This window comes from Zonotrichia albicollis, chromosome 9 (genome assembly GCF_047830755.1).
Source record: "Zonotrichia albicollis isolate bZonAlb1 chromosome 9, bZonAlb1.hap1, whole genome shotgun sequence".
Lineage (NCBI taxonomy): Eukaryota > Metazoa > Chordata > Aves > Passeriformes > Passerellidae > Zonotrichia > Zonotrichia albicollis.
In genome coordinates, this window is record NC_133827.1 from 9,022,450 (window position 1) to 9,048,350 (window position 25,901).

At 46.8% G+C, this 25,901-nt stretch overlaps 1 protein-coding gene across 1 annotated transcript; it reads right to left on the reverse strand.

Moving 5' to 3' along the window:
- Nucleotides 1-9,265: 9,265 nt before the first annotated feature.
- LOC141730252 (olfactory receptor 14I1-like) lies at nt 9,266-10,198 on the reverse strand. The gene has a single exon (XM_074547682.1). It carries the CDS (start codon nt 10,196-10,198, stop codon nt 9,266-9,268), a length of 933 nt encoding a protein of 310 aa, XP_074403783.1.
- Nucleotides 10,199-25,901: the final 15,703 nt, after the last annotated feature.

The following is a 25,901-nucleotide window of genomic DNA, read 5'->3' on the forward strand; positions in this document are numbered from 1 at the left end:
GTATTGTTGTCAGGAATTTATATACCACTATCACTCAGGTGAGCCTATAATGTGATCCTCGCTTCCAGACTAACCTCAAAATACCCCCTGGGCCAAAACTCGGTCAGACTGGGAGAGGCCATGGGCCTGTACAGCAGCAGCAAATCAACTTTTCAGAACTCCCAAGGAAAGGGGGGTATCAGTATTTACTGGTATTAATAGATACATTTTCAGGGTGGCCAGAAACATTCCCCACCAGAACTGTCAAAGCTCAAGAGGTGACCAGATCATTTTTACAAGAGATAATACCACGCTTCAGAGTTCCAGCCACAATATCCTCAGATAAAGAATCACCTTTCATTTTTAATAGTGCAACAAATTAGTAGCCATCTGGGCATAGATTAAGAACTTCACACCCCATACCGCCCCCAATCAAGTGGCCAGGGGGAGACAATTAATCATTTGATTAAGCAGCAAATCATAAGACTGGGGCAAGAAGCTCTTCCACTAGCACTATTGCAAATTCAAACTAAACCTTTTGAGCTAAAGGAATGCTGAATCCTTTTGGAATGCCTTATAGAAGACCCTATAGAATACAAGGAGAATGTCCAGAATGTCCACTTACATGGTGGCATTAAGCAAACGGCTCAGAGAAATTGAGAAACATGTGGCTGGAACTCGGAGCAGGGAGTTAGATAGCCTGGGGATGATGTATATGTTAAGTCTCTTAGAGAGAAGACTTCGGAACCATAGTGGGAGAGACCACTGCAAGTACCTCTCACCACCTTCACTGCAATCAAAATCAAGGAGCAGAATGCTGGATCCATCACTCTCAGGTGAAGAAGGCCCAGAAGCCCCTTCAGGAGTGACACCAGGAGACAATGAACTGAGACTAAAACTTATTCGGGCAAAATGAGTATATTGTGGTCAGGAGTAGCTCATACTTTAGAGTACAGAATTGTTTTGTATGGAATTATAACTGAAGTTTTAGAACTAGAGAGTACTTCTACCCAAAGCAATGCTGAATGGCCTTGGTCCCTGGCATTTAATCAGTATACTGGATCCATGTGAAAACCCTCTGAGATAAAAGATTTAAACATATCTACTGTAGTAATCCACGAGAATCAGGTATGTGAGGAGCAAGAATAGCAAGAACAGGAACTGTGAACACTTCAAGGAATCTGAGGAGAAGAAATCAAAGTAAAGTGCTGGGTCATCAATAGGATGGCTTATGAGAGACCAGATGTAATTAGTGTCTGAACCTCCCCTGGTGTATATGAACACCAGGAAGTCTGTGATAACCTAAGTGAATCAGATGCTGGTGTAATTTCACCCTGATATAGCTTGTAGAAGTGACCAGCCTTTGAGCTCAAGTTACTGTCAGACTTTCATTTGAATTCAAAGTGGACATTGCACTTTTTACCACAGCGGGGCCTTATACACCCCATACTAGTTCAGACTCTACCCAAACTCCAAACTTGAACCTAACGTAGTAAAGAATGTGACTGAACAACAGCTATTATCCAATCCAGAATGGTCTCTCAAACGTGTGGAGTTGATAATGCAAATTAGCATCTCAAAAATCCAACCAGCCTGCTCCTCCTTCCTAAAAACTTCCTTTGAGGGCTGGACAACATCGTCACAAAAACAGGCATATCTCAGGAGCAGACAAGAAAGGAAGGAGCCAGCTCTCCTGGTGCCTAAAACCAGGAACACCAAGAAATCAGTTTCCTTATGTCATTTTCCAAACTGGTTGGCTGAACCCCCAGGCAATGGCTGGTAAAGGGTGCTGAACTGCAGGTGGTAAACTAACCCAAGCAAGGAAGGTGATTTTCCTTATTTATAGCTATCCCTTTTCCTACTGAGATTTGGATCAGTGATTGTCCCAGTCTGAGGCGGTTAGGTTCTGCTTAAAAGAGGTAGAGAGAGAGACCCCCTCAGAGCACAGCAGCAGGCTGTAAGATTTTGAGCATCACTTTTGTACTGAGTGTTTCAAGTAGCAGAAACCTGATCCCAGTCTCTTCTGAGGCACTGCAATGAATTTAGGCTCTTCTCTCAAGATTTCCCCTCCATTATCTTCTGCCCTGAACACAGTCCACAGCTTGATCTTAGCTAAGGGCAAGGTGGGTGAGGTTTTGTAGACCAGGAGAGACATTCCTGCTTGCCACACATCTGGGAAATCAAGTGCTTTGGAGGGGGAGGGAGAAGTTAGATTCCCTGAGGTCTCTACATTTCAGAACAAACATCTGTCTCGAGTATGACCTAAACCTCTGTCAGATACATTTGTGAAGTGTGTCTGAATTTGCAGTGTGAGCCCAGCACATCCCTCTGGCAGGGAGGGATGGTCATGGACAGAAAGCAGTTCCTGTTCCCCATAACAAACATCTAACTGGCATATTAGGAACAAGATTAGGAGTTTTAAATGGAATTGATTCAGAAATACTGATGAATAAACTGGCTGCTGCAGCAGGTAGCCTAACAAAATTGAAGCAGCCTTTATAGCAATCTCTATTGGCATTAGGAACTAGCCAGTGACAGATTTCAAAAGTACTGCCAAAGTAAAGAAGTATGAAAAGGCCGGGGACCAAGACCACAAATTGATAGTAGAAACACTTAGTATAGTTCAAGATAATGTGTCTTTATCTTTCGGTTGTATACAAGCACAGTTATGGATACAAGCAACAGCAGCTCTGATCATATAGGAAAGGAGTGAAGGTAATTTTCCAGCTGAAATTTGGAAAATTGAGTAGGATAATGCAATTGATTTTGAAAGGAAGTTTCAATCCTGGTGGACTATGGTGAATTTCACCTATGATCCTGGTTCTAATGTGGCCACTGCCTTTGTGCTTACCATATGTAATGCCACTGTTTATGTTATCCATCCCATCATTGCCCTAGGATTAAACCATGAAAAACAACACTCTATCCTTCAGAACATAGAGTGTGGGCACGAAAAGATGAATGAAAAGTGGCAGACAGTAAACTTAGAATCCTGCATTACTAGAGAACAAATGGGATTCATTTGTGAAAGCAATACTGTTAATGCTCAAGATGTGTTTGAACAGAGTATTTGCCACTTTGAAATTCATCCAGTCACTGACCAGAAAACTGTGCTCGTATATACTGGAAAAGGGGGTATGTTTGAGAATTGCTTGTGCTGCTGTACAAATTGATAGCAATGACGTTATTCTGTCTAGTAGAAACCATTCTAATCTCTGTATTTGTAGGTTATCGGGTGTGATTTTTCGTATTTGGTACCAGTAACATCCCACCAGCTGATTACAGCCAATTACACAGTGTATCACAGACTACTACCTACCCCTATTGGGGTGAACCTTACATTGGTAAAACAATTAATTAAGCACCAAGACCTATTAGAAGTCTTGAAAGAAATCCAAGAAAGTGGAAAGAAAACCTTAATTACTGTCCAACATGATACAAAGGAGATAACCAGAGTTCTACAAAAAATAAAATATGGATCATCACGGGTGAGATGTTATCTTTGGGTAGTCACCAACTGCAAATGGAATCTTTAATAAGTTGTGCCACCCTATTGTAGTTTTACTAATATTAGCTGGGATAAGCTTAGGATTATCTATTACATTGTTAATTTGGAACTGGAGAATACTACAACGAATGGCTGTACTAACCTCTTTATCAAACATACATAGTGAAGCATTAAAAGACACTTATTGTCATGAAAGTTTTCATTAAGTAAAAGAATTTACTTATTTCCTAGGAAAGGGGGGAATGAGACAGAGTAGGGATCCATCCTGAATTAGGTGAAGTGTCTAACAACAGTGAAAAGTCAAACGGCCAACGCTGAAGGAAAAGCTCGCATGCCGAGACAGCAAGGAGACAGAGAAAGAAAAACAGAAAAGACCACGAGGTCAATTTGCCCTGACCTAGAAATTCCTTTGATAAAGAAGAACTGGTGCTAAGTGTCATGAATATGTATGAACTTATTGTGAAACTGTATGCATATGCATTTGGAAGGGGGATAAAAGGAGGTCTGAAATTTTCAGGGGTATGCATGCCTTTTGAGGAGAATTTTTCTCCGTGTGTGTCCAGCGCCGTAAATAAACATACCGAGCTTTACAACTTTTATAAAGTTGTGAGGTTTCTTCTTTTCTCCGCAAAACAATAGTTACCATTGTTGGCATGAATCCTATTCATTTATCACACCACCATTTCCCTCATTCGATCCCTGGCACTCAGAGCAGCTAAGGAATGGAGTCACATCCAGGGGTGTCCCCAGGGCTCAGGACTGGAGCCAGGTGAGTTCAATCTCTTTATTGTTGATCTAGACAAGGTTATCGAGGGTGCTCTCAGTCAGTTCCCAGGTGAGCCCAAGCTGGTGGCAGTGTGGCTGTGCTGGAGGACAGGAAGCTCTGCAGAGGGATCTGGCCAGGCTGGAGCCATCCAGGGGCCCAGGACAATGGGATGAGGTTCACCAAGGCCAAGGGCCGGGTCCTGCCCCAGGCTCACAACCACCCCAAATCCCTGGCCCTGCCCTGCCCCTGATCCTCACAGCCTGTTCTGTCTCCTTCATCCCTGCATTGCCTGGGACTTTCTGGGACAAGGGAGCTCTGCTCTGGGGTGGAGGGAGGTCCAAGTGCCACCATTGGAGGGGGAACCACAACTGATCAGGTTTGTGTCCTTTGGGGGTCAGGAACTGATGAGACTCAGAGGCATAGAAAGTTTCTCTTCATGGCCAACAGACCATAGTCGAACAGGACACAATTTAATAACAATCATACTCTTCCCTGAGCTATGTGCAATGTCCCAGCAGTGTCTGATGAGTGCACCATCCACAGGTGATTTCCATACTAAATGTAATTTTAGACAAATGTGGTAATAGATATAAACACAATTAAGTTATTGTATCAGGATTCTCCTCCTGGAGTGGGTGCAAAACAGCTCAATCAATTCCTAATTTGCAAAATTTTCAGTGGTGGATGGAGAACAGAGGTCAGGCTGCTTTTCATGTTGAGGAAATGCTGAAGTCAGCCTGACTCATTTCATCTGCTCATGCCCTGGCTGATCTCCCCTCTTTCCCCTTCCACCCATTGGCTTTTGTCTCCCACCAGCCCCCTGTGAAGAGCCTGGCTCTGTTTTCTCCATCCCCTCCTCGCTGGCACTGCCAGGCTGGGATGAGGAGCTCCTCAGCCTTCCCTGCTCCGGGCTGGACCAGCCCAGCTCCCTCAGCCTCTGCTCACAGCCCAAGGGCTCCAGCCCCACCTTGGAGGCCCTTCCCAGACCCTGCTCCAGCTGCCAGACATCTTTCCTGCCCTGGGGAACCAAACCCAGGCCACAGTGACCTGGATAATCCCCGTCCTTGCTGTCCTGGTCACACAGCCCTGGCCCCTTGTCCCTATGTCAGGCTCTGGGGTGGATCCTGTGGAACATCCTTTGGTGGAGGCTGTGGCTCCAGGTGGGCCAGGAGGATCCCGGGGGACAGAGACCCTGCTGGGCATGAACAGCATTGGACTTGTTGGGAGCAACTGTGAGGGGGAGCTGGGGCAGAGTGACCAAGCCAGTGACCTGACACAGCCCTGCTGGGATGTCACACAGCCCCTCTGGGATGTCACAGCCTGCTCTATGCTGTCACAGCCAATTCTCTAATGTCACACAGATGGTCTCTGATGTCACAGCCAGCTGTGTGATGTCATAGAGGCAGTCTGTGATGCAATAGCTTCTCAATGACCTCACCTAACCCACTCTATCATGTTATAGTCCACTCTGTGACCTAATGTTCCCAGATGATAAATTGTCTCCACCAGCTGAGCTGACACCTGGAGCTTGTTCTCCACAGCCCCAGGCCTATGGAAACCACACAATGCCCATTGTGTGAGAAGGGGAACTGGAAGTTCACCGGCCTCAGCATCCTGCTGGAACATTGGGCTCCACGACCACCAGGGACCACCAGAGAGACCCCCAGGACAGAAGAACACATGGGTAAAGGGGAGGGGAAATGTGTTAATTATTTTGGGGAAATGATCATTATATATATGTTTAGTCCAGGACAATAAATGAATATGTGTGCAAAATACAGAATATAAACAGAAACTTTCCTGTACTCAGCATGCACAGCTTTGGGAGGAGCTCCCCCCGTGCATCCAGCTGAATAAAGAATGCTGCTTCTTAATGCTACTCTCGTGTTAAGGAGTTTTCTGTTTTACACAATTTTTGGTAACACTCCCACTGCCAAGGAAAGCTCTGTCTGCTGCTCTTCACAAACAGAGAAGGGCTGGTGGCAGATGTGGGGCTTAGAGCTGCCAGGGGCACAGTGACCATGAAATAATGAAGTGTTCAATGTTCTGTGAAGGAGGGAGGGGCAGCAACAAAACTTCTGCCCTGGAATTAGGAAGGGCAGACTTTGGCCTATTTAGGATGCTGATTTGGGGAGTACCAAATCAGGTACTGATTTTTTTAAGGGAAACATCCCTAAAAACAAAGGGATCCAGGACAGACACATTTCAACAAAGTAATCTTAAGGGGGAAGGAGCAGCCTGTCCCAGCATGGCAAAAGATGAGCAGGTGAGGAAAATTACTGGCCTGGCAGGGCATGGAGCCTTTGTGGGAACTCAGGGAGAAAAAGGACCAGCAGCTCAGGAAGTGTTTAAAGATGTCGTTAGATTATACAGAAAGAAGATTAGAGAGGTTAAAGGTCCATTACAACTTAATCTAGTGGCTTCTGTAAAGAAAAATAAGAGTTTTTATTAAAAAAAATATAGCAAAAGAATGGAGAAGAAGAACCTCCACTCTTTATTGGATGCAGTGGAGAATATAGTAACTAAAGATAAGGAAAAGGCTGAGCTACTTAACACATTGTTTGCCTCAATTTTCAATATTAGGACAGGTTGTCCTCAGGACAAGTGTTCTCCTGAGCTGGTAGATGGGCACAGGGAGCAGAACAGCCCCTGTAATCCAGGAGGAAGTAGCTGGGGACCTGCTGAGCCACTCACATGCCCACAGGTGTATGGGATCAGATGGGATCCATCCTAGGGGGATGAGGGAGCTGTGGATGAGCTCCCAAGCTGCTCTCCATCATTTACCATCAGGGCTGGCTCAGCAGGGAGCTCCCAGAGGACTGGAAGTGCCAATGTGAGCCCATCCCCAAGAAGGGCTGGAAGGAGGAGTTGGGGAACTCCAGGCCTGTCAGCCTGACCTGGGTGCCCGGCAAGGTTATGGAACAGATCACCCTGAGTGCCACCACAGGGTGCCCACAGGAGGCCGAGGGATCAGAGCCAGCCAGCATGGATTTAGGGGTGGCAGGTCCTTCCTGACCAACCTGGTCTCCTTTTATGACCAGGTGACCCACCTGTGGGAGTGGAAAAGGCTGTGGATGTTGTGTACCTGGAATTCAGCAAAGACTTTGACACTGTCTCTGACAGCATTCCCTGGAAAAGCTGCAGCCCACGGCTTGGGCAGGTTCCTTCCTTGCTGGGAGATTTAAGAGCTGGCTGGAGGCTGGGCCCAGAGAGTGGTGGGGATGGTGCTGCACCCAGCTGGTGTCCAGGCACTGGTGGTGTCCCCCAGGGATCTGTGCTGGGCCCAGTCCTATTTAATATCTTCACTGATGATCTGGGTGAGGGGATCGAGTCCACCATTCACAAATTGCAGATGGCACCAAGCTGGGTGTGAGTGTGGATCTGCTGGAGGGCAGGACAAGAAGACACAGCCTTAAGCTGCACCAGGGGAGGTTCAGGCTGGACAATAGGAAGAAGTTCTTCACAGAAAGGATGAGTGGGAACTGGAATGTGCTGATCAGAGGGGAGGTGGCAGAGTCACTGTCCCTCTCCAGTGGCACTTAGTGGCATGGTCTGGGTGACAAGGCAGTATTAGGGCATTGGTTGGACTTGATGATCCCATCCAGACTATTTGATTCTGTCATTCTCTGATGATTGGGAAACTCTCGGGCCATTGTGACACTGCAGTGCCTCATGGAACAAAGAGGACCATGGTGACACCATGCAGCACCACAGAACCAGGGGTCCACTGTTATGCTCTGGGGCCAAATGGACCCAGGGAGTGCACCGTGACACTCTGGGTCCTCGTGGAGCCACAGAGGCCATTGTGACACTGTCTGCACAGTGTAACCAAGGGGTTACACTGTGTAACCAAGGGGTTTCACCATTTTGACACTGCAAACCCAAGGAGACCACTGGGAGACTCCAGGGCCCAGTGGAACCAAGGGGCTGTTCTGACACTGCGGGACATCATGGAACCAAGGGGACATTGTGACACTGCAGGATCCTCTGTAACCAAGGGGCCACTGTGACACGATGGAGCTTCAAGGAATCTGAAAGGATGTTGTGACACTGTGTGGCCTCATGGAAACAAGGAGTCCATTGTGTCACTGATGGACTTGTAGAACCACAGAGACCATGGTGACAGTGTGGGACCTCATGTCACCATGGGGCCATTGTGACACCATGGGGCCCCATGGAACCAAGGGGCCCCTGTGAAAGTGCAGGACCAATGACAAGATTGTGACACTGTGATGCCTCATGGAACCAAGGAGTCCATTGTCACATTCTGGGGCCCCATGGAACCAAGGAGACCAGTGTGACAGTGCAGGGCCTGATGTGACCAAGAGGCCATTGTGACACTGAGGGGCCCCAAGGAACCAAGGATATCTTTGCAGATGTCACCAAGCTGGATGTGAGTTTTGATCTGAGGGAACATAGGAGTGGTCTGCACAGGGACCTTCATTGGCTGGATCCAGAGGATGAACCCAACAAGGTGAGTTTTAAAAAAACCAAGTGCCAGGCCCTGCTATTTGGTCCCAGTACTACAAGCTGGGGACAGAGTGGCTGGACAGCAGCCAGGCAGAAAGGGACCTGCAGGGACTGATGGACAGCAGGCTGGACATGAGCCAGCAGTGTGCCCAGGTGGCCAAGAACACCAATGGATCCTGTCCTGGATCAGGAATGGTGTGGCCAGCAGGAGCAGAGTTGCTGTGCCAGCACTAATCTGCCCCCAGCTCTGCACAGAGACATTGCTGCTGCAGCTCCAGAGAAGGCAACAACAGGGCATCTCTGCAGAAAACACTGCTAGGAGATCCTTTAGTTGCTTTAAAGCCACCAAGAGTGCAGCCCTTCATTGACAGAGTCTGTGGCTACAGGGACGGCGGAGAGACACAAAATGAGAAATGGCACAAAAAATGACATTTCTTTGTGGACAATACTAACAAAAAGCAAAAGAACCTGCAAGATGAAACCAACAAGAAGTATCAAAGATGACTTTTATTGCAAGTGATTTGCAGAAATTGGCCAGCTGTTTAATGTTTCAGAAAGCATCCAGTCATCAGTCTCCACACTGCAGCCTTGAGCTCCTGGTTCCTCAGGCTGTAGATGAAGGGGTTCAGAGCTGGAGTAACCACCGAGTACAGAACTGAAAGGGCCAGATCCAGGGATAGGGAGGAGATGGAGAGGGGCTTCAGGTAGGCAAGCAATGCAGTGCTTACAAACAGGGACACCACAGTGAGGTGAGGAAGGCAGGTGGAAAAGGCTTTGTGCCGTCCCTGCTCAGAGGGGATCCTCAGCACAGTCCTGAAGATCTGCACATAGGAGAAAACCATGAACACAAAACAGCCAAATACCAAACAGGCACTAACAGCAAGAAGCCCCAGTTCCCTGAGGTAGGATTTGGAGCAGGAGAGCTTGAGGATCTGTGGGATTTCACAAAAGAACTGGTCCAGGGCATTGCCATGGCACAGGGGCAGGGAAAATGTATTGGCCGTGTGCAGCAGAGCATAGAGAAGGCCACTGGCCCAGGCAGCTGCTGCCATGTGGGCACAAGCTCTGCTGCCCAGGAGAGTCCCGTAATGCAGGGGTTTGCAGATGGACACATAGCGGTCATAGCACATGATGGTCAGGAGGGAAAACTCTGCTACAATAAAGAAGAGAAAGAAAAATAGCTGTGTGACACATCCTATGTAAGACACATCCCTGGTGTCCCAGAGGGAATTGTGCATGGCTTTGGGGACAGTGGTGCAGATGGAGCCCAGGTTGCTGAGGGCCAGGTTGAGCAGGAAGAAGAACATGGGCGTGTGCAGGTGGTGGCCGCAGGCTACGGCGCTGATGATGAGGCCGTTGCCCAGGAGGGCAGCCAGGGAGATGCCCAGCAAGAGGCAGAAGTGCAGGAGCTGCAGCTGCCACGTGTCTGCCAATGCCAGCAGGAGGAAGTGCCTGATGGAGCTGCTGTTGGACATATGTGGTATCTTGGCATGAGGATCTGTAAAAAAATAATAATGGAATAGTGGTGTTTGGAGAGGACTTGAAATATCTCAGCACAGCCTGGGGGCACTTTCCTCCCACTGCCTGCCCAGGGCTCTGCTGCCTGGAGCTGTCCCTGCCAGCAGCTGCTTCCCTGTGCCCAGGGCTGGGCGCTGCCAGTGCTGCCAGAGCCCAGCCCAGCCCTGGGGGCTCAGGTCTGCCCTGCAGACCCCTCCCAGCTCTAGCACTGCCCAGGGGTAGCTCTGGCTCTGCAGGCTCTGATGGCAACATCAGAGTAACCCTGAGGAGGCTGGAAAAGCAACGCTGATGCTCCCTGTGAGGGGCCCTGTGCTGATTTCTGTCACTGCCTGCTATATTCAATCTGTGATTTTTTTTTTTTTTAATTCTCAACCTGAATTAGGAGATCAATATCTATGTGAAATTTACCATCCAGGCAACCCAGAGCAGTTTATTAAAAAAGCAAGATTTGCCCTTTTATGCAGCCCCCGTCTTGCTATGCTCCCTGTATAATTTACTTGGAAATGTTCTGCAGTAAAATGCCATGCTGGGAGCAGTCCTGAAAAATGGATCATCCTCCCCACACAAGGATAACACTTCCAAGCCTTACCAGCTGTCTTCTCCCACTCAGATCTTGTCCCCCAGTGCTGGGAGCAGCTGCCAGGGCTGGCTGAGAGCTGTCCCTGGCAGGCAGCAGAGTCCCTGCCCCAGCACAGCGCCCTGGGCTGCAGGACCCTGCTCTGCACGACAGCCCTGGGCACCCCTGGCTGCTCTGCACAAGAGACAATCAGAGAATGTACTCACAGGGTCTGTAGGCATTGGGATGTTCCAGCTTTAGGAGATGGCTCCAGGAGCTGCAGCTGCATTGTCCTGCAGCCAGAGGATCCTGTGCCAAGGGCTGGCAGTGATTCTGCCCCAGGCACTTCTCAGCACCTTCCCAGCCCTGACTGATTGAAGCTCTCTGTGCCTCTGTGCTGTGCCCAGGGTGGCTGCAGGCAGTGCCCCAGCCCTGCTGGGCTGGGAGAAAAGCTGCTCATCAAGAGAAATGTGCTTTTGAAGGTTTGCTTGGTTACCAGGAGCTGCCTCTGTGCCAGGAGCCCAGCCCAGCTCAGCAGCACAGACACAGCACAAGGACTTTAATGAGCCTCTGGGGCTTTGTGCTCAGGCCCTGAACATCAGTCCCTGAGAGGGAGCTGAAGAAAACTCTCCAGAACTCCACATCAGAATAAAACTCCAATGTTTCTTGGATTTTATTGGGTCCCACTGAGGGACACGACTGAGAAAGCGTCCCCAGGCCCCAGGCAGAGCAGAGAACTGGAGGCAGTGATGACAGGTGAGGACAAAGAGAAGCCAAGTCCTGGTGCCCTGGGGCACAGCAGAGTCTTTGCCACCAAGGGCTGTGAGGAGACACCTTGTCCTGAGGCCGTGGGGCCTCCTGGCACAGCCTCAGCCAGGCTGGGCACTGTCAGCCCTTTGTCCTGCCCTCAGCATCCCCCCTTAGCCCACAGCCCAGTGGCCTCAAGGATCTGCTGGAAGGAGTCCCTGGGGAGCCTTGTTCAGGAATGGCCCTGGCGGTTACTTCATGCTCCCAGGCACTGCAGGTTTTTCAAAGGACTTTGAGTTTGGCTTTTGCCTGGGAGTCTCTGAGAGGTTTGTGCAATCATGGCCTCCAATTATCTGCTGTAATTAGTCTCTGGAGCGGCTTTGTCAGTAACAACATTCAGTGGGGCTCATTAATACTTCAAGGTACTTCAGTTATTTGAAGGTATTTGGCGTTTTGCTTTTGATTCAGACTTTGTGAGACGTTTGTTCAATCATGGCCCCAATTATCTGCTTTAACGAGTCCCTTGAGAGCTTTGTACTGACACTCAGTGGGGCTCATTAATGCCTTGAGATAGTCAAGGATTTTGAGGTACTTTATGGATTTAAGAATACATTTAGTACTTTTAAGGATTTTCCTGAGTATCTGAGAGGTTTTTTGTGTCATTCTGGCTTCCAATTCTTTCTTCCAAGGTGTCCATGAGGAGCCTGTGTTGGGTATCTTCCCCCTTTCTGTTTTACAACAAAGATGGAACTGAAAGAATTTTAAGACTTTCTAAAAGCATCCAAAGAAACATGAGACAATTCACAATGCAACAACAATCACAAAGAGAAATAATAGTCTTCTTTTCGCTAGATATCATCCAACCCTTTAGTCCCTTGGATTCAAGGAGTTTATTGACCCAGTCTTTGTTTTCCACTTGAAGCTTCTTGAACCCTTCCTTCAGTACCTGAATGCTCTTGTGGATTGACTTGCTGTGGACGAGAGGTTCATGCAAGACATCCCTCAGAGTCTACACAGCCATGCTCATGTGCCCTGAGTAAAACCTCTATCGCTGTTCTGCAAGGTGGCCTGTCTGATGGTCTCTATGTCTGAGAGCAGGCCACTCAATGTGAGGGAGGTAGCATTGGTTTGCTTACTTAACAGGCACCCAAGATGGTCTAATTGTCCTAAAGTTTTAGCTGCAGCCACTCAAGATAGTCCAAGTTGAGGGTGCTACCATCTGATACCTGGATTAAAGCTTGCAAAGCCACCTCTTTGATATCATCCAGTACTTCTCTGGGGATACCTACTGCTTGATCATCTGGTCGGCTGTGTTGTCCTTCTCCAGCTAGATGGTTGATTGTCAATTCCACCCTTGCCTCATTATTAGCATAGTCTGCTGTTAATTGATTTAGTAAACACTTCCATCCCCCTTCCCACAGGATGTATTCTTTAGGTGAAAACAACATGGTCATAATATATTTTAAATCATAGGGAGTTATGATGTGCTGTAAACATGGCCCTCATTAGGCCATTAAAACAAGGAAAGTCTTTCCTATGGTCTTTAGCGTCCCTACACAGATCTTTGATTTCCCCATAAACCAATGGCTGATACCTGGGATTCTGCCCCCTTCTTTCAAAACATACCAGGGCAATGAGGAGTTTCAAGGTTATTTGCCAGTCTCCTTCCTTAACTGGAGGCATGGCCCAGAGTGGAAAGGATGATTGACAGTTGGGGCATGACCCGCAGTTTTTGAGGTGGAGTCTGGAGGTTCATTCAGGGCAGAAGAGAAGGTTGTGGTAGCAGGAAGTGGAGGAGCCAAGACGGAGGGAGGATGCTCAGGCTTCTGAGCCACATTCAGGCTCCTTCCATCTTGACTCTCCAAGGCATGATACTCTAAGATAGCCTGGCCATCACCATCTTGGACCACCGTGGAAGGTCTGAGAAAGGCAGGTTTGAAGGGAGGTCCTGAGTTAGGCGTGACCAACAGATTGAGTTTTCAACACACTTCTGGCTGGGTCTCAAGGATGGTACAGAAGATGGGAAGCATGCGGTGTGCAGTGGCATCCCTTTTTGATCGAAAGGTTGTACAGTTTAAGTCCTAATGAGTCCCAAAATTCAGTGGTATGGATTTTGTCAGCAGAGGCATCTGGAAAATTTTTAACGCTCCACCCCATGATTAATTTTAATTCATCCTTTAAAAATATTATGTCATGATCAATGAAAATTAAAGCATCCATATATGCTGTTTTCTACTTTGGACATCTGGCTGCCAATTTTTCTCTGTCTGTGCCTTATGTGGAAGAGCCACCAGAACACCCCAAATCAATTATGGGATGTGGGTGCCTATTGTAAGAACACAGTGGCAAAAAGGGCAATAAATGTCTTGCATTTCCCCAGACCCACCTACAATCCTATACAGGTGAAACCATTGTTGTCCCTGGCGATCCTGGCCAAGGTCCCTTGAAGCAACAATGAATCCAATGGGCCAAGCACAATCCAAAATCCTGGGGAGCACTGGCTTATCCATCAGCTAATGCCAGCTGATGTGACTGACACAGGGAGCCCTGAATGTCATGGTCCCTGTTCAGGCACCAAATGTCCCAATGAGGGTGGCTGCAACAAACCTCTCTGGTTTCCTGACTTCAGGGCGAGAGTGGCGAAAATGAAAAGGGGCAGGATGAATGGAGTTGTTTAAAAGGAACTTTAATAACAGGGTGAAAAACAATAAACATGGAGAAGTCGAGAACAGTGTGAGGGGCAGGATCCAAAGACCTGAGTCAAAGGGGAAGCAACAACATAGACACTTGGGGGTAGAACACTCGAACAGTAACCATATAGGGGAAACAAGAAACCAGTAGGGGAGGAGAACTTGGACAACTTAGCATAACAACACTAAAGGCTTATGGGGGAACTCTCAAGCTCACCCTAAGTTAGACAGATGATTTCCCAGGGCTTGAAACTCATGCCCAATTCTTTTGGGGTAAAATCTGGCTGACTCTGAGTTACAGCTGGGCTATCTCCTACACTGCTGCTTTGCTCTGGCCCCTTGGGAACATGTGGCCCAACAGAGCCTCAATGATGTCCTTGATTCCACAAGGCTCTACAGTGTCACAATGGTCCCTTGGATCCATGGTGCTCTGCAGTTTCACAATGGCCCCATCATTTCACAAGGCTCACAAATGTCCCATTGGTCTCCATAGGAATGAAACCACAGAGCCCCATGTTTCAGGAGCTGATGAACAGCAACCACCAGAGGCCAAGGCAAGCCTGACCTGTCTGTCCTGGCAGGTTTGCTTGGAGCAACCCTTGGATATTTGAAATTATGAAAGTGGAGTCCTAATTTCAGGCATTTGTGCCTGGAGAAGGATGATTTTTTTCTAAGTAAACCAAAGCACAGAGTACTTTCCAATGTTTGGTCAACAGGTGAGTGGTGCCCCTCAGGAGTTAAAGACCAGCCAGACTTGTCTGTCCTGGCAGCTTTTGTCTGGCAGCAATCCTTCGATACACAGAAATTTGGAGGTGGAATCCAAATTTTGGCCATGGATACCTGGAAAAGATGGACAGTTCTTTTCTATACAAAGGAAAGCCCAGAGCCTCAGTGTTTCAGGGGCAGATGGAAGTGGCCTTCCACATTCCAAGGTCAGCCAGACCTGTCAGGTGACCCCTGGGAGGCCAAGGCAGCCACACCTATTTCATGTTCCCGTGCTTCTGCAGGGCCCTGCAGAGTCACAATGGCTCCTTGCTTCCATGAGGCCTTGCAGTTCTACAATGGTTCTCTTGCTTCCATGATGCCCTGAGGTGTCATAATGGTCCCTTGATTACACAAGTCCTTAAGGATGTTAATAGTGTCCATGGTTCCACAAGGCCCCACAGTGTCATAATGCTCTATTGGTTCCATGAAGCCTTGCTGTGTCCAATGGCCCCTTGGTTCCAGTGAGGCCCAGTAGTGCAACAATGATTCCCTTGGTTCCACAAGTTCCCAAAGTGTCACAATGGCCCCTTCCTTTCTTGAGGCCCTGCAGGATCACAATGGTCTCCATGATTCCATGGGGCCTTGCAATGTCGCAATGGTCTCCATGGATCCACAGTGCCTCGCAGGATCACAATGGCCCTTTGCCTCCACGAGGCCCTGAAATGCAGCAATGGCCTCTTGGTTCCACAAAGCCCTGCTGCTTCACACTGGCCCCTTGGGACCATGCGGCTCAACAGAGCCACAAAGATGTCCTTGGTTCCATGAGTCCCCATAGTGTCACAGTGGCCCCTTGGATCCATGGTACCCTGCAGGGTCACAATGTTCTCCTTGGTTCCACAAGTTCCTACAGTGTAAGAGGATCCACAAGGGCGTGCAGTGTCACCATCGCCCATTGGTCCCACAGTGCTCCACAGTGTCACAATGGTCTCCTTAGGAAGGAGACAAGTGAGCCCCAGTGGTGCAGGGGCAGATGAGAGGCAGTCACCAGAGGCCAAGTCTAGCCAGATTTGACATGTATGGGCAGATTTTGTCTGGGAGTGACCCTTGGATAGAGAGAATTTTAGACTCAGAATCCCAATTTTGGCCATGGGCGCCTAGACAAGAACAACAGTTCTTTCCCATAGGAATAAAAGCACAGAGCCCCAGTGCTTCATGGTCAGATGGGAAGTGGCCCTTGACATGTCAGATTCAGGGGGACCTTTCAGACAGCCCCCAGGAGTCCAAACCAGGCAGACCCGTTCCATGTTCCCTTGACTTCATTGGTCCTAACACTGTCACAATGGTCTCCTTGATTCCATGAGGTCTGGCAATGTCATAATGGCTTCTTGGTTTCATGAGCCCCAACAGAGTCACAAGGGTCCATTGGCCCCACGCAGCCCCACTGTGAACCAATGGCTCCTTGTTTCTATTTTAAATCAATCCCAATCAAACCACAGTTTGATCACTGATCCTTACTTCCATAGGGCCCATGATTTGCACAATGGTCTCCTTGATTCCATGATTCCTGGATTGCAGAGTCTCACCATGGTTTCCTTGGATCTCCATTGACACAACTGACCCATGGTTCCATGAGGTTCTGTAGTGTCACCATGGTCGCTGTCAGAGGCTGGATGAGATCAATGTCCTGAGACACCTTGGGATGCTCGGAATGCCCGTGTAGGGCCAGGGCCTTGGTTTGTGGTGGGACAGGGTGCTGCCCCCAGCCCTGGCCTGGCAGAGCTGTCAATCACACAGCAGGTGGGGATGTTATTCCAGCTCTGATTAGCCCAACTGTTAATCAATCAATCAATCACACACTAGCTGCTGGTGCTACCCTGGCTCTGATTGGACAAGCAACTGGCAGTCACGCCCCAGGGGCGAGCCCAGGAAGGCCCAGAGGCTTAAAAGCCGGAGCACAAGGCCAGGCCCTAGTCTGGATCCTGCCTTCTCCTAGGGTTTGGGACAGAATAAAAATCCCCCAGAGTAGAAATTAATTTTGAATTGGGTGAAATGTCTGTAAAGGGTGAAAAGTCTGTAAGGCCTAGGCTAAAGGGAAAACTGTGAAAATTGCAGGACAGAGAGAAGGAGGAGACAGGGGGAGACAGGTAAGGAGAAACAGAAGCTGCTGCGGAGGCAGGTCAGCCTTACCCAGAAATTCATTCTGATAAAAAGAACTAGCAGCAAATGTCACGCAAAATCAGTAAAAATGAACATGTATGAACCTATTGTGAAACTGTATGCATATGTATTTGGAGGGGGGGATAAAAAGGGATCTGAAGTTCTCAGAGGTACGCATGCCTTTTTAAGGAGAGCAATCTCCATATGTGCGTCCAGTGCTGTAATAAACATACCAGCTTTACAACTTTCACAAGTTGAGGGTACTTTTTCTTTTCTCTGCAAAACATTGTGGCACCCCAGATGGGACTTCTCTGTCCCCGCAGGGGCAGGGGGATAGACGGACCTCCAAGATGCGCCCTAGGATTTTTTTTTACTGGTGGGGCTCCGCTCGTCTCGGCTTGCCTCCTACGAGGACAGACAAGGACCTGCTGGCCTGCCGAGGAGAATACGGTATGTACTGAGGAGCCCCCGGGGGAAAAGAGAGCTAGGGAGTAAATCACTCAGAGACATCTGGGTGCAGCTGGTGGGGCAGCTGGATTAGAGACGGGGGTTCATTGTTCTGATAGGGCGACCACTGGCGACCCTGGGGGTCGGTCAGGTGAACCCATGAACCCATGTATGTTTGTGTGTGTGTGTGCTGTCCGGATACTGTATCATTGTATGGTTAATGCATTTTGTGGTTAATGTGTCTGTAATCGTGCGAGTGTATGGTGTATGAAAAAGGGAGCAACCAAGTGAGTTCACCCATGGCGTGGGGGGTTGAGTCCTACCCATGTTTGAAGCAGCCGAGTGAGGCCTGAGGCGCCGGCTGCAGCAGGCTGTGGGGGCAGAGAGAGAAGTGCCCTGCGGAGAAGCGGAACGTCAGTGATGGTATTTATTGTGTTTAAATGTAGTGATTTGTGTAGAGTGGTACATTTTAACCGTGAGTACGAGCTCAGAGAGTTCCTTTGCCCTGGATGTTTGAAGTTGATCTCTGGAATTTTACTGTGTGCTGTTATTTTGATTGTGTCCAAGGAGAGCTGATGTGGGTAAATGCTGAATTATGGTATGCTGTGTTGTGTTGAGGAAAGTGGGCACTTTGAGAGATATGCCCTTTCCCAGTGATTTTGTGTGGTGATTTTCTTCCACTGCATTGTGGTAATTTGATTCTCGGATTGTATAGTGGTGTTTGTGGAGATTTTAAGATTTTGTTTGCAACAAGAGTAGCTTTTTACACAGAAGAGCTATGGTATGGTGATTTATGTTTACTTATGGTAAAGCGAATTAAAGGAATTCCAAGAATTCCCCCGCCCACAGCAATTCAAGCCTTGGCTCTAGTGACTTTGAGATAAAAGGGGGGGTGCGGTGCGTGTGTCTGTGTCTGTGGGCATATCAGAGTTTCGGCTGTGACAAGCACAGCCTTTTTGCAAGGCAGTAAAACAAGTGTAAGTAGACACAGTGCTTAATTAGATTGTGCAAGAAGAGAATTAGAAAAGACTGATATTTTGTAAAACAGAGTTTAGATAGAAGAGATGAATGAGTTTGTGAGACTTCAGCTGGTACTATAGTAAGTCTGGACCGGGAACAGCCTGCTGTAGGGATTTAAGTTCTCTGTAATAAACAGAATAGCCTGCCTTTGTGGGCAATTTTGGGGAGCCTTTGGTGCATCAAGAGGCTGGCACGCTGCGTTAGTATTATTGCAGTGCAGAATTTGTGGGAGATGCTGGTATGGCTGTTCTAATAAGAGTCAGGGCACATGCCCCGAGTGTAAATTAAAGTTTTCTGATCAAGTTGATTCAGAACCTAAGATCTTAAATCTCGTGTGTGGGAAATCACATCTGATACCTGCCACCTGGAGCTGTGTGGGAGTGTGGGAGGAAGACTGAGAAACTACTGTAAAGCTTTGTAAAGAGAAGTTAGGGTGGAAGCGAGATAGGGCAAGGAGAAAGAGATGATGAGAACTGACCAGAACAAAGAGGTTCCTAAATTAGCCCCTTTAAGGAGGGGCTCACTGGGAGAAGGCTGCCAGTAGGAGCAGCTCAGAAAATAAAAAGATTTCTAGTACTTCATTGCAGTTAGTACTGTTTTAAAATTAGGAAGATAAATGGGATAGTTCTTGTATGCTGAAATGTCTTTTGGTTTTAAGAAATCACCCAGAATAGCAAAGAGACTGTGAGATCAGACCGCCCTCTGGTCTTGGCCCTTGAAAAGGAAAACAAGACAAAGAGAAAGCAAATCAAATGTGTTGTTCAGCATGCAGCATAAGATAGCAATGCATGAAGTCAAGCAAAGATTATCATGCTGAATTGCAAAGCGATTACAGTTCGCAAAATGAATACATATGATTTGTTAAAGGTTCCTCCCAAGGTAAGGGAGGAAGGATAAAGATGACCTCTTCAAAAGGGAAGAAGACTTAAGGCCCCAAAAGTATACCCATTCGAACCCATCCCCCTTCCTGGCAGTTCAATTTCATCCAGAACTAGGATGTAAGAGACCCCTCTGCAAGAGGCAGTTAGATCAGAAGAAAGAAAAGGGTAGAATTTGAGTCGACACAAGGGCCATATATTCAGTTTTAAATAATGCTTTAGTACCTGTGGAGAATATTTATGTTGTAGTGTGGGGAACAACTGGCCAGTTTGAGAAGGCATACTTTTGCAAACCTTTAAAGTAACATGTGTACTATATGTACTTAGAATATTTTGTACAATTCACTCAATTGGCTAAACATTCTCAGATGAGAAGGGTTACTCTGGAGGCAAATGATATAAAGATGTTAGGCTTAACATTAACAGCCATTGAAATTAAGAAAGACATTAGTAAAGAGATATTAGACTATGTAAATAAGTGTTTTCGAGGATATGGGCCTCTGCTGTACCAGGGAAAGTGAAAAATGCCCCCGCATAGTAATCAAGCTTAAGGAAAGAACACAACCAGTGAGAATTGAGCAGTATCCTCAAAAGGAAGATAGGGAAGGAATCAGCCCAATAATTGATAGTACTGGATTGAGGGCTGTCAATAAGATAACACAGAATTTATACCCTGTGGTAGCAAATCCATAGACCTTACTAACTTGTTTAACACCTGAGCTAACCTGGTTCACTGTTTTAGGCCTAAGAGATGCCTTCTTTTGCCTCCCTATCCACAAAGCCAGCCAGAACATTTTTGCATTCAAACACAAGCTCACATAGTCCACGTGCCTAAAGGCTTCAAAATTCCCCACTCCAATTGGAGAACAGCTTGCAAAGACCCAGAGTCCCGGGAAGCTCCACAAGAGGAAAGGAGGCTGTTGCAGTACGTGGATGATCTTCTAGTAGCCACTCGGATGAGGGCAGCCTGGACGGTAAGCCTTTTGAATTTCCTAGGACTCCAAGGATGCAGAGTCTCAAAGAAAAAGGCACAGGTAGTGAAACAGAAGGTAATCTACCTGGGGTAAGAAGTGAGTTATGAGCAGCAGACTTTAAGGCAGGGAAGCCCTATGCCAAACCCTGAAACCCCAGACAACAAAGGAACTTCAAACTCTCTTAGGCATGGCAGGGTAGTGCCAGCTGTGGGTTTATAATTATGGACTGCTCATCAGACCCCTCTATGCTCTTACTGCCAATGGAAACAGAGATCTGCAGTGGACAAAAGACACCACATGGGCCTTTCGCCAGCTAGAGAGTGCCGTCATGTCAGCTCCAGCTTTGAAACTTCCAGATGTAAGTAAAGCATTCTTTCTATTTTTCCATGCAAGGAATTGCCCTGGGAATATTGACTCAGGACTTGGGACCATATTGAAAAGCAGTTGCTTACTTCTCCAAGAAACTAGATGCAACAGCCAAAGGATGGCCAGGTCGCCTCAGAGCTGTAGCAGCAGTTGTGCTGAATATTCAAGAGGCACCCAAGTTTACCCTGGGACAAAAATGACTGTGCTAGTGTCCCACACAGTGTCCACAGTACTGGAAGTAGACGGTCGCCACTGGCTTTCACCAGAGAGATTCCTGAAATACCAGGCCATCATGGTAGAGCAAGATGATATAGAGATAGTGGTGACTAATATTGTCAACCCAGCTTCTTTTCTCAGTGGAATCAAGGAGAAGCAGTACACCATGATTGCCTAGAGACCATTGAAGCTACCTACTCCAGCCACCCAGACTTAAAGGACACTGCAGGGAGCTGGTTCACTGATGGGAGTAGCTTCATTGCCAGTGGAAAGCGACATGCAAAGTACACAGTGACTACCTGCAGAGAGGTAATAGAGTCGGGACACTTACCAACAGGTACCTCTGCACAGAAGGCTGAGATAAATGCATTGACCCATGCCTTAGAAACAGCAAAAGGCTTTCAGAATTGTGCATGCACATGGAGCCATCTGGAAGGAGAGGGGACTGCTAACCTCACAAGGGAAGAAGAGAAAATCCAGCTGCTGGAAGCAGTTCAGCTACCTTAAAAAGCATATTAAGGTGCACCAGAGAGGGATCTTAAAATTGTAGGAAAGAAATTAGCTGGCGGTTGGAGAGGCAAAGAAAGCAGCAAAGGGTGAGGTACAGATTTTCCTTGAAGGTAAGCCATAATACAATAATACTAATCAAAAGAGATGTACAACTCCAAAGGTGCGCTACCATTGAAAAAGAGCTAGTAATCCTGATAGTGGAACCCTGGAAAAAGTTAAGGATAGAATCTAAAATGTTAGGCTTTGTGCTTTCCCAGATCAACTGCACCTGCGTAAGCAGTATGATAAATTATATAATTGTTAGATGGGATGATTGTTTAGTAATTAAATGTAATTATTATATAACCATAAGAAGAATAGTGAGAAACTCTGTTGGAAATTCAGAGAGGGGCTAAATTTATGTATACAATAGAACAATATAAGTTTAATAATTAACATGAAAGTTATGTAACGATAGAGTATGAAACATGATCATTTCAGATGTATGGTCAGAGTCAGATTTGGGTTGAATATACCCCGATTCCCAGAGCTCTTAATAAAAAGCACCGCATATAATCCCCCGTGATTATGTGTTTTTGAACGCTAACATTTTGGCGACCCAAAGATGGGACCCTTGTGAGTGCTGCTGAGCGAGTTCACAACTCGATCACGCTCCAGCCTGCACCGAGGGATTCTCGGGGAGCCCATTGGCCGCGACCGCTCATGCTGCTCACAAACATCCCCGGGAGAAAGGTAAGGTGCTTTTTACTTTGGTTTGGATGTTGCCAATAAGACGCAGCGAAAGCTACGCTTGGTTGGGCTAAAGGAATTCCTGTTGGTGTAAGCCTAGGCGCCGTTCCGTAAGCCAATTGCAAAAGCGTTGTGGGGTCGGCATTTGTGGTGTATTTGAAATGGAGAAACTTAAAGGGATTTTGGGCAGTAACACCCCTATCCCGCAAAATTCTCCTTTGGGGTGCTTATTAGCCCATTGGAAACAAGGTAACTTTGGGGAAGGATTACGTAAAACTAAGTTGATTGATTATTGTAATTCATGGTGGCCAGAATATGCTTTGGAGAATGGTAAAAAATGGCCAAAATATGGTACTCTGCAATATAACACTATTTCGCAGTTAATGTCGTTTTGTAAACAAGAAGGAAAATGGGATGAAGTCCCATATGTTGATCTGTTTTTCTACTTACGGGGAAAGCCAGAATGGCAGGATGAATGTGGATTATTAATGGTTAAAACATCTGCACAGTGTGGGGTTTGTGAGGAACATTGTTTAGAACACTTGGCATTAAGAGAAAGCTTGAGTAGGGAAAATTATACAGATATTGATTTACAAGTAGCTCCAATAGGAACAAGAGAACCTAACCCTATCCCACCTGTTTAATCTGTCCCTATCCCACTACCTGCTCCTCACCCACCTAGCCCTGAACCTGTCTCATCTAGTACACCTTTCCCTCTTAATCCCCCTCTCCCATCATCCCCCAATCCCTCTTCCTCGGAAGATGAACAAAACCTAACTGTGATAGAAAGGGGAAAGAGGTATGCGAGTGAAAAAGATAGCAATGGTAATGAATCAGTGACCCCAATAGCCCATAGAACCCAGGGTCAGGCAAAGCTTGCTCCAGTTGTGCACAGAGATGGCATAAGGAAACAAAAATGGACTGTGATTGCCCCCTTGTGACAAGGTGTCAGAGTGGAAGGGCCAGTATTTGTAAAAGTGCCTTTTTCCCCGGCAGACTTAGTTATTTGGAAACAGTCAGCCGGAACTTGTAGAGAAAATCCTGATAAAGTGGCACGCGTAGTAAAAATGGTTATGAAAACTCAAAATCCTGACTGGGATGACATACAAGTAATATTGGATACTCTGATAGATTCTACTGAAAAAGAAATGGTACTTAAGGCAGCCAAAGAGAGGGCAAGACAAGATATTAGAAATGGGCTGGTAACAGGGAATTTAGATGTGAATTTCCCAATTGAGGATCCAAATTGGGACCCTAATTTATTGTGCGATATGAGGAGATTACGGAAATACCAAGAGTGGATCCAAATAGGAGTTCAGAATGCTGTGCCCAAAACTATAAATTGGTCCAAACTATATGAGGTTCGACAGGAAAAGAAGGAATCTCCCACTGCATTTTTGGAGAGGCTTAAGGAGGTAGCAAGGAAATATACAGACCTCCAAATTGATACAGAGCAAGCAAAGGTTCAGCTCACTCTCATATTCTTGGGTCAATCACAGGATGACATTCGTAGAAAATTGCAAAAATTAGAAGGGGAAGAATTAAGGAATTTGGATAAGTTATTCGAGGTTTCTTGGAAGGTATATAACAATCAGGAAAAAGAAGCTGGTAAAAGGCAGCAGCAGAATCTTTTGGCAGTAATACAGGGGAGAGGGAACCCAAATTTCAGGGGGCATAACAGAAATGGTCGGGGAAGGAGACCAGTTACCCAGGGGTTAAGCCTGAATCAATGTGCATATTGCAAGGGGGTGGGACATTGGAAGTGAAATTGCCCAAGTTTGAATAACCAGTTTGACCAGGGCAATCAGTTCCAGCAGGCTACCAAGGAGATGGTCCTGGGGGAGTATACCAGTTGACTAGACGTAGAACCGGGAGAACAAGTTAAGGAACCTGTTGTAAATATACAGTTAGGGCATAAAGAGGTCAGATTTCTAATAGATACGGGAGCTACTTTTTCTGTATTGAATGATCTGCAAGGACAAACTGGGGACAAGGAAACAACAATAGTCGGCGCTACAGGCAAAGAGGAAAAACGGCCTTTCCTGCAATCCCTAGATTTGTGTTTTGGAAACAAGGTTATAACACACGAATTTTTATATGTACCTGAGTGTCCAATTCCACTTTTAGGGAGAGATTTGCTAGCAAAACTTGATGCGGTAATAACCTTTGAAAATGGAGAGCTTATAAAGAAAATACCTGAATCAAAGACGGGACAGATATTAATGATCAAAGAAAAACCTGTTCCCTCTATCCCTAGGGAGGTAGAAGATGCAGTGATTCCCTCTATATGGGAGACAGATATACCAGGGAAATCTAAATTGGCACAACCTGTGCATGTAGAGTTAAAAGAAGGGGAAAGGACTGTACAAGTCAAACAATATCCCATAAAACCAGAAGCACGGCAAGGAACAGTAAAGATTATTGAGAAATTCTTGAAATACTGAATTTTAGAAGAATGTGAATCAGAATTTAATACACCAATATTTCCAGTAAAGAAGCCAAATGGTAAATATAGATTAGTGCAGGATTTGAGAGCAATAAATAAAATAACAAAGGACATTTATCCAGTGGTAACAAATCCTTATACATTGCTAACATCTGTAAAGGAGATATATAAATGGTTTACCGTAATTGATTTAAAAGATGCCTTTTTCTGCATGCCCCTTGACAAAGAAAGTAGGAAACTGTTTGCCTTTGAGTGGGAAAACCCAGGGAACGGAAGAAAGACCCAGCTCACCTGGACACGACTCCCACAAGGCTACAAGAACTCACCGACCCTATTCGGAAACCAACTGGCAAAGGAACTGGAGATTTGGACTAAAAATGGGCAAGTACCAAGAGACCAATACTTATTGTTGCAGTATGTTGATGATATACAAATAGCTACAGAAGAAAGAGCACCTTGTATAAAGGTAACCATTGAGATTTTAAATTCACTGGGAATGGGAGGCTATAAAGTATCCAGAGCAAAGGCACAAATTGCACAACAGACTGTGATTTGCCTGGGATGTGAAATTTCACAAGGGCAACGAAAACTAGGTACTAACCGTATCCAAACTATTTGTGCTATTCCAGAGCCCAAGAATTTACATGAGCTGCGAGTCATCCTCGGGATGGCAGGATGGTGTCGCTTGTGGATCATGGACTATGGACTGATTGCGAACCCCTGTATGAAGCTGAGAAGATGCAGCCATTCACCTGGGGCAAAGCTCAGAAAGAAGCCTTCCTAAAATTAAAGGAAGCACTGACAAGTGCTCCAGCACTGGGGTTACCTGATCTGTCTAAAAATTTTCAGCTGTTTGTACATGAAAGGCTGCGCCTAGCACTAGGAGTCCTGACACATCGTCTGGGAAGCTGGAAAAGGCCGGTGGGCTACTTTTCTGAACAACTCGACAACATAAGTGCCAGGTGGCCCCCATGTCTGGGGGCAGTCGCAGCTACTGTGATCCTGATACAAGAAGCCAGGAAACTTACTATGGGAAGGCACATAGATGTTTATGTACCACACATGGTAACCACTGTCTTAGAGCAAAAGGGGGGCCATTGGCTATCTCCCAGCAGGATGATGAAATTCCAGGTAGTCCTGACTGAGCAGGATGATGTCACATTAAAAACAACTAACCTTTTGAATCCAGCTTTGTTCCTAGGTACCACAACTGAAGAAG

Excerpts from the sequence above, each read along its gene's own strand:
- LOC141730252 (XM_074547682.1), bottom strand. The coding sequence starts at position 10,198 with ATGTCCAACAGCAGCTCCATCAGGCACTTCCTCCTGCTGGCATTGGCA.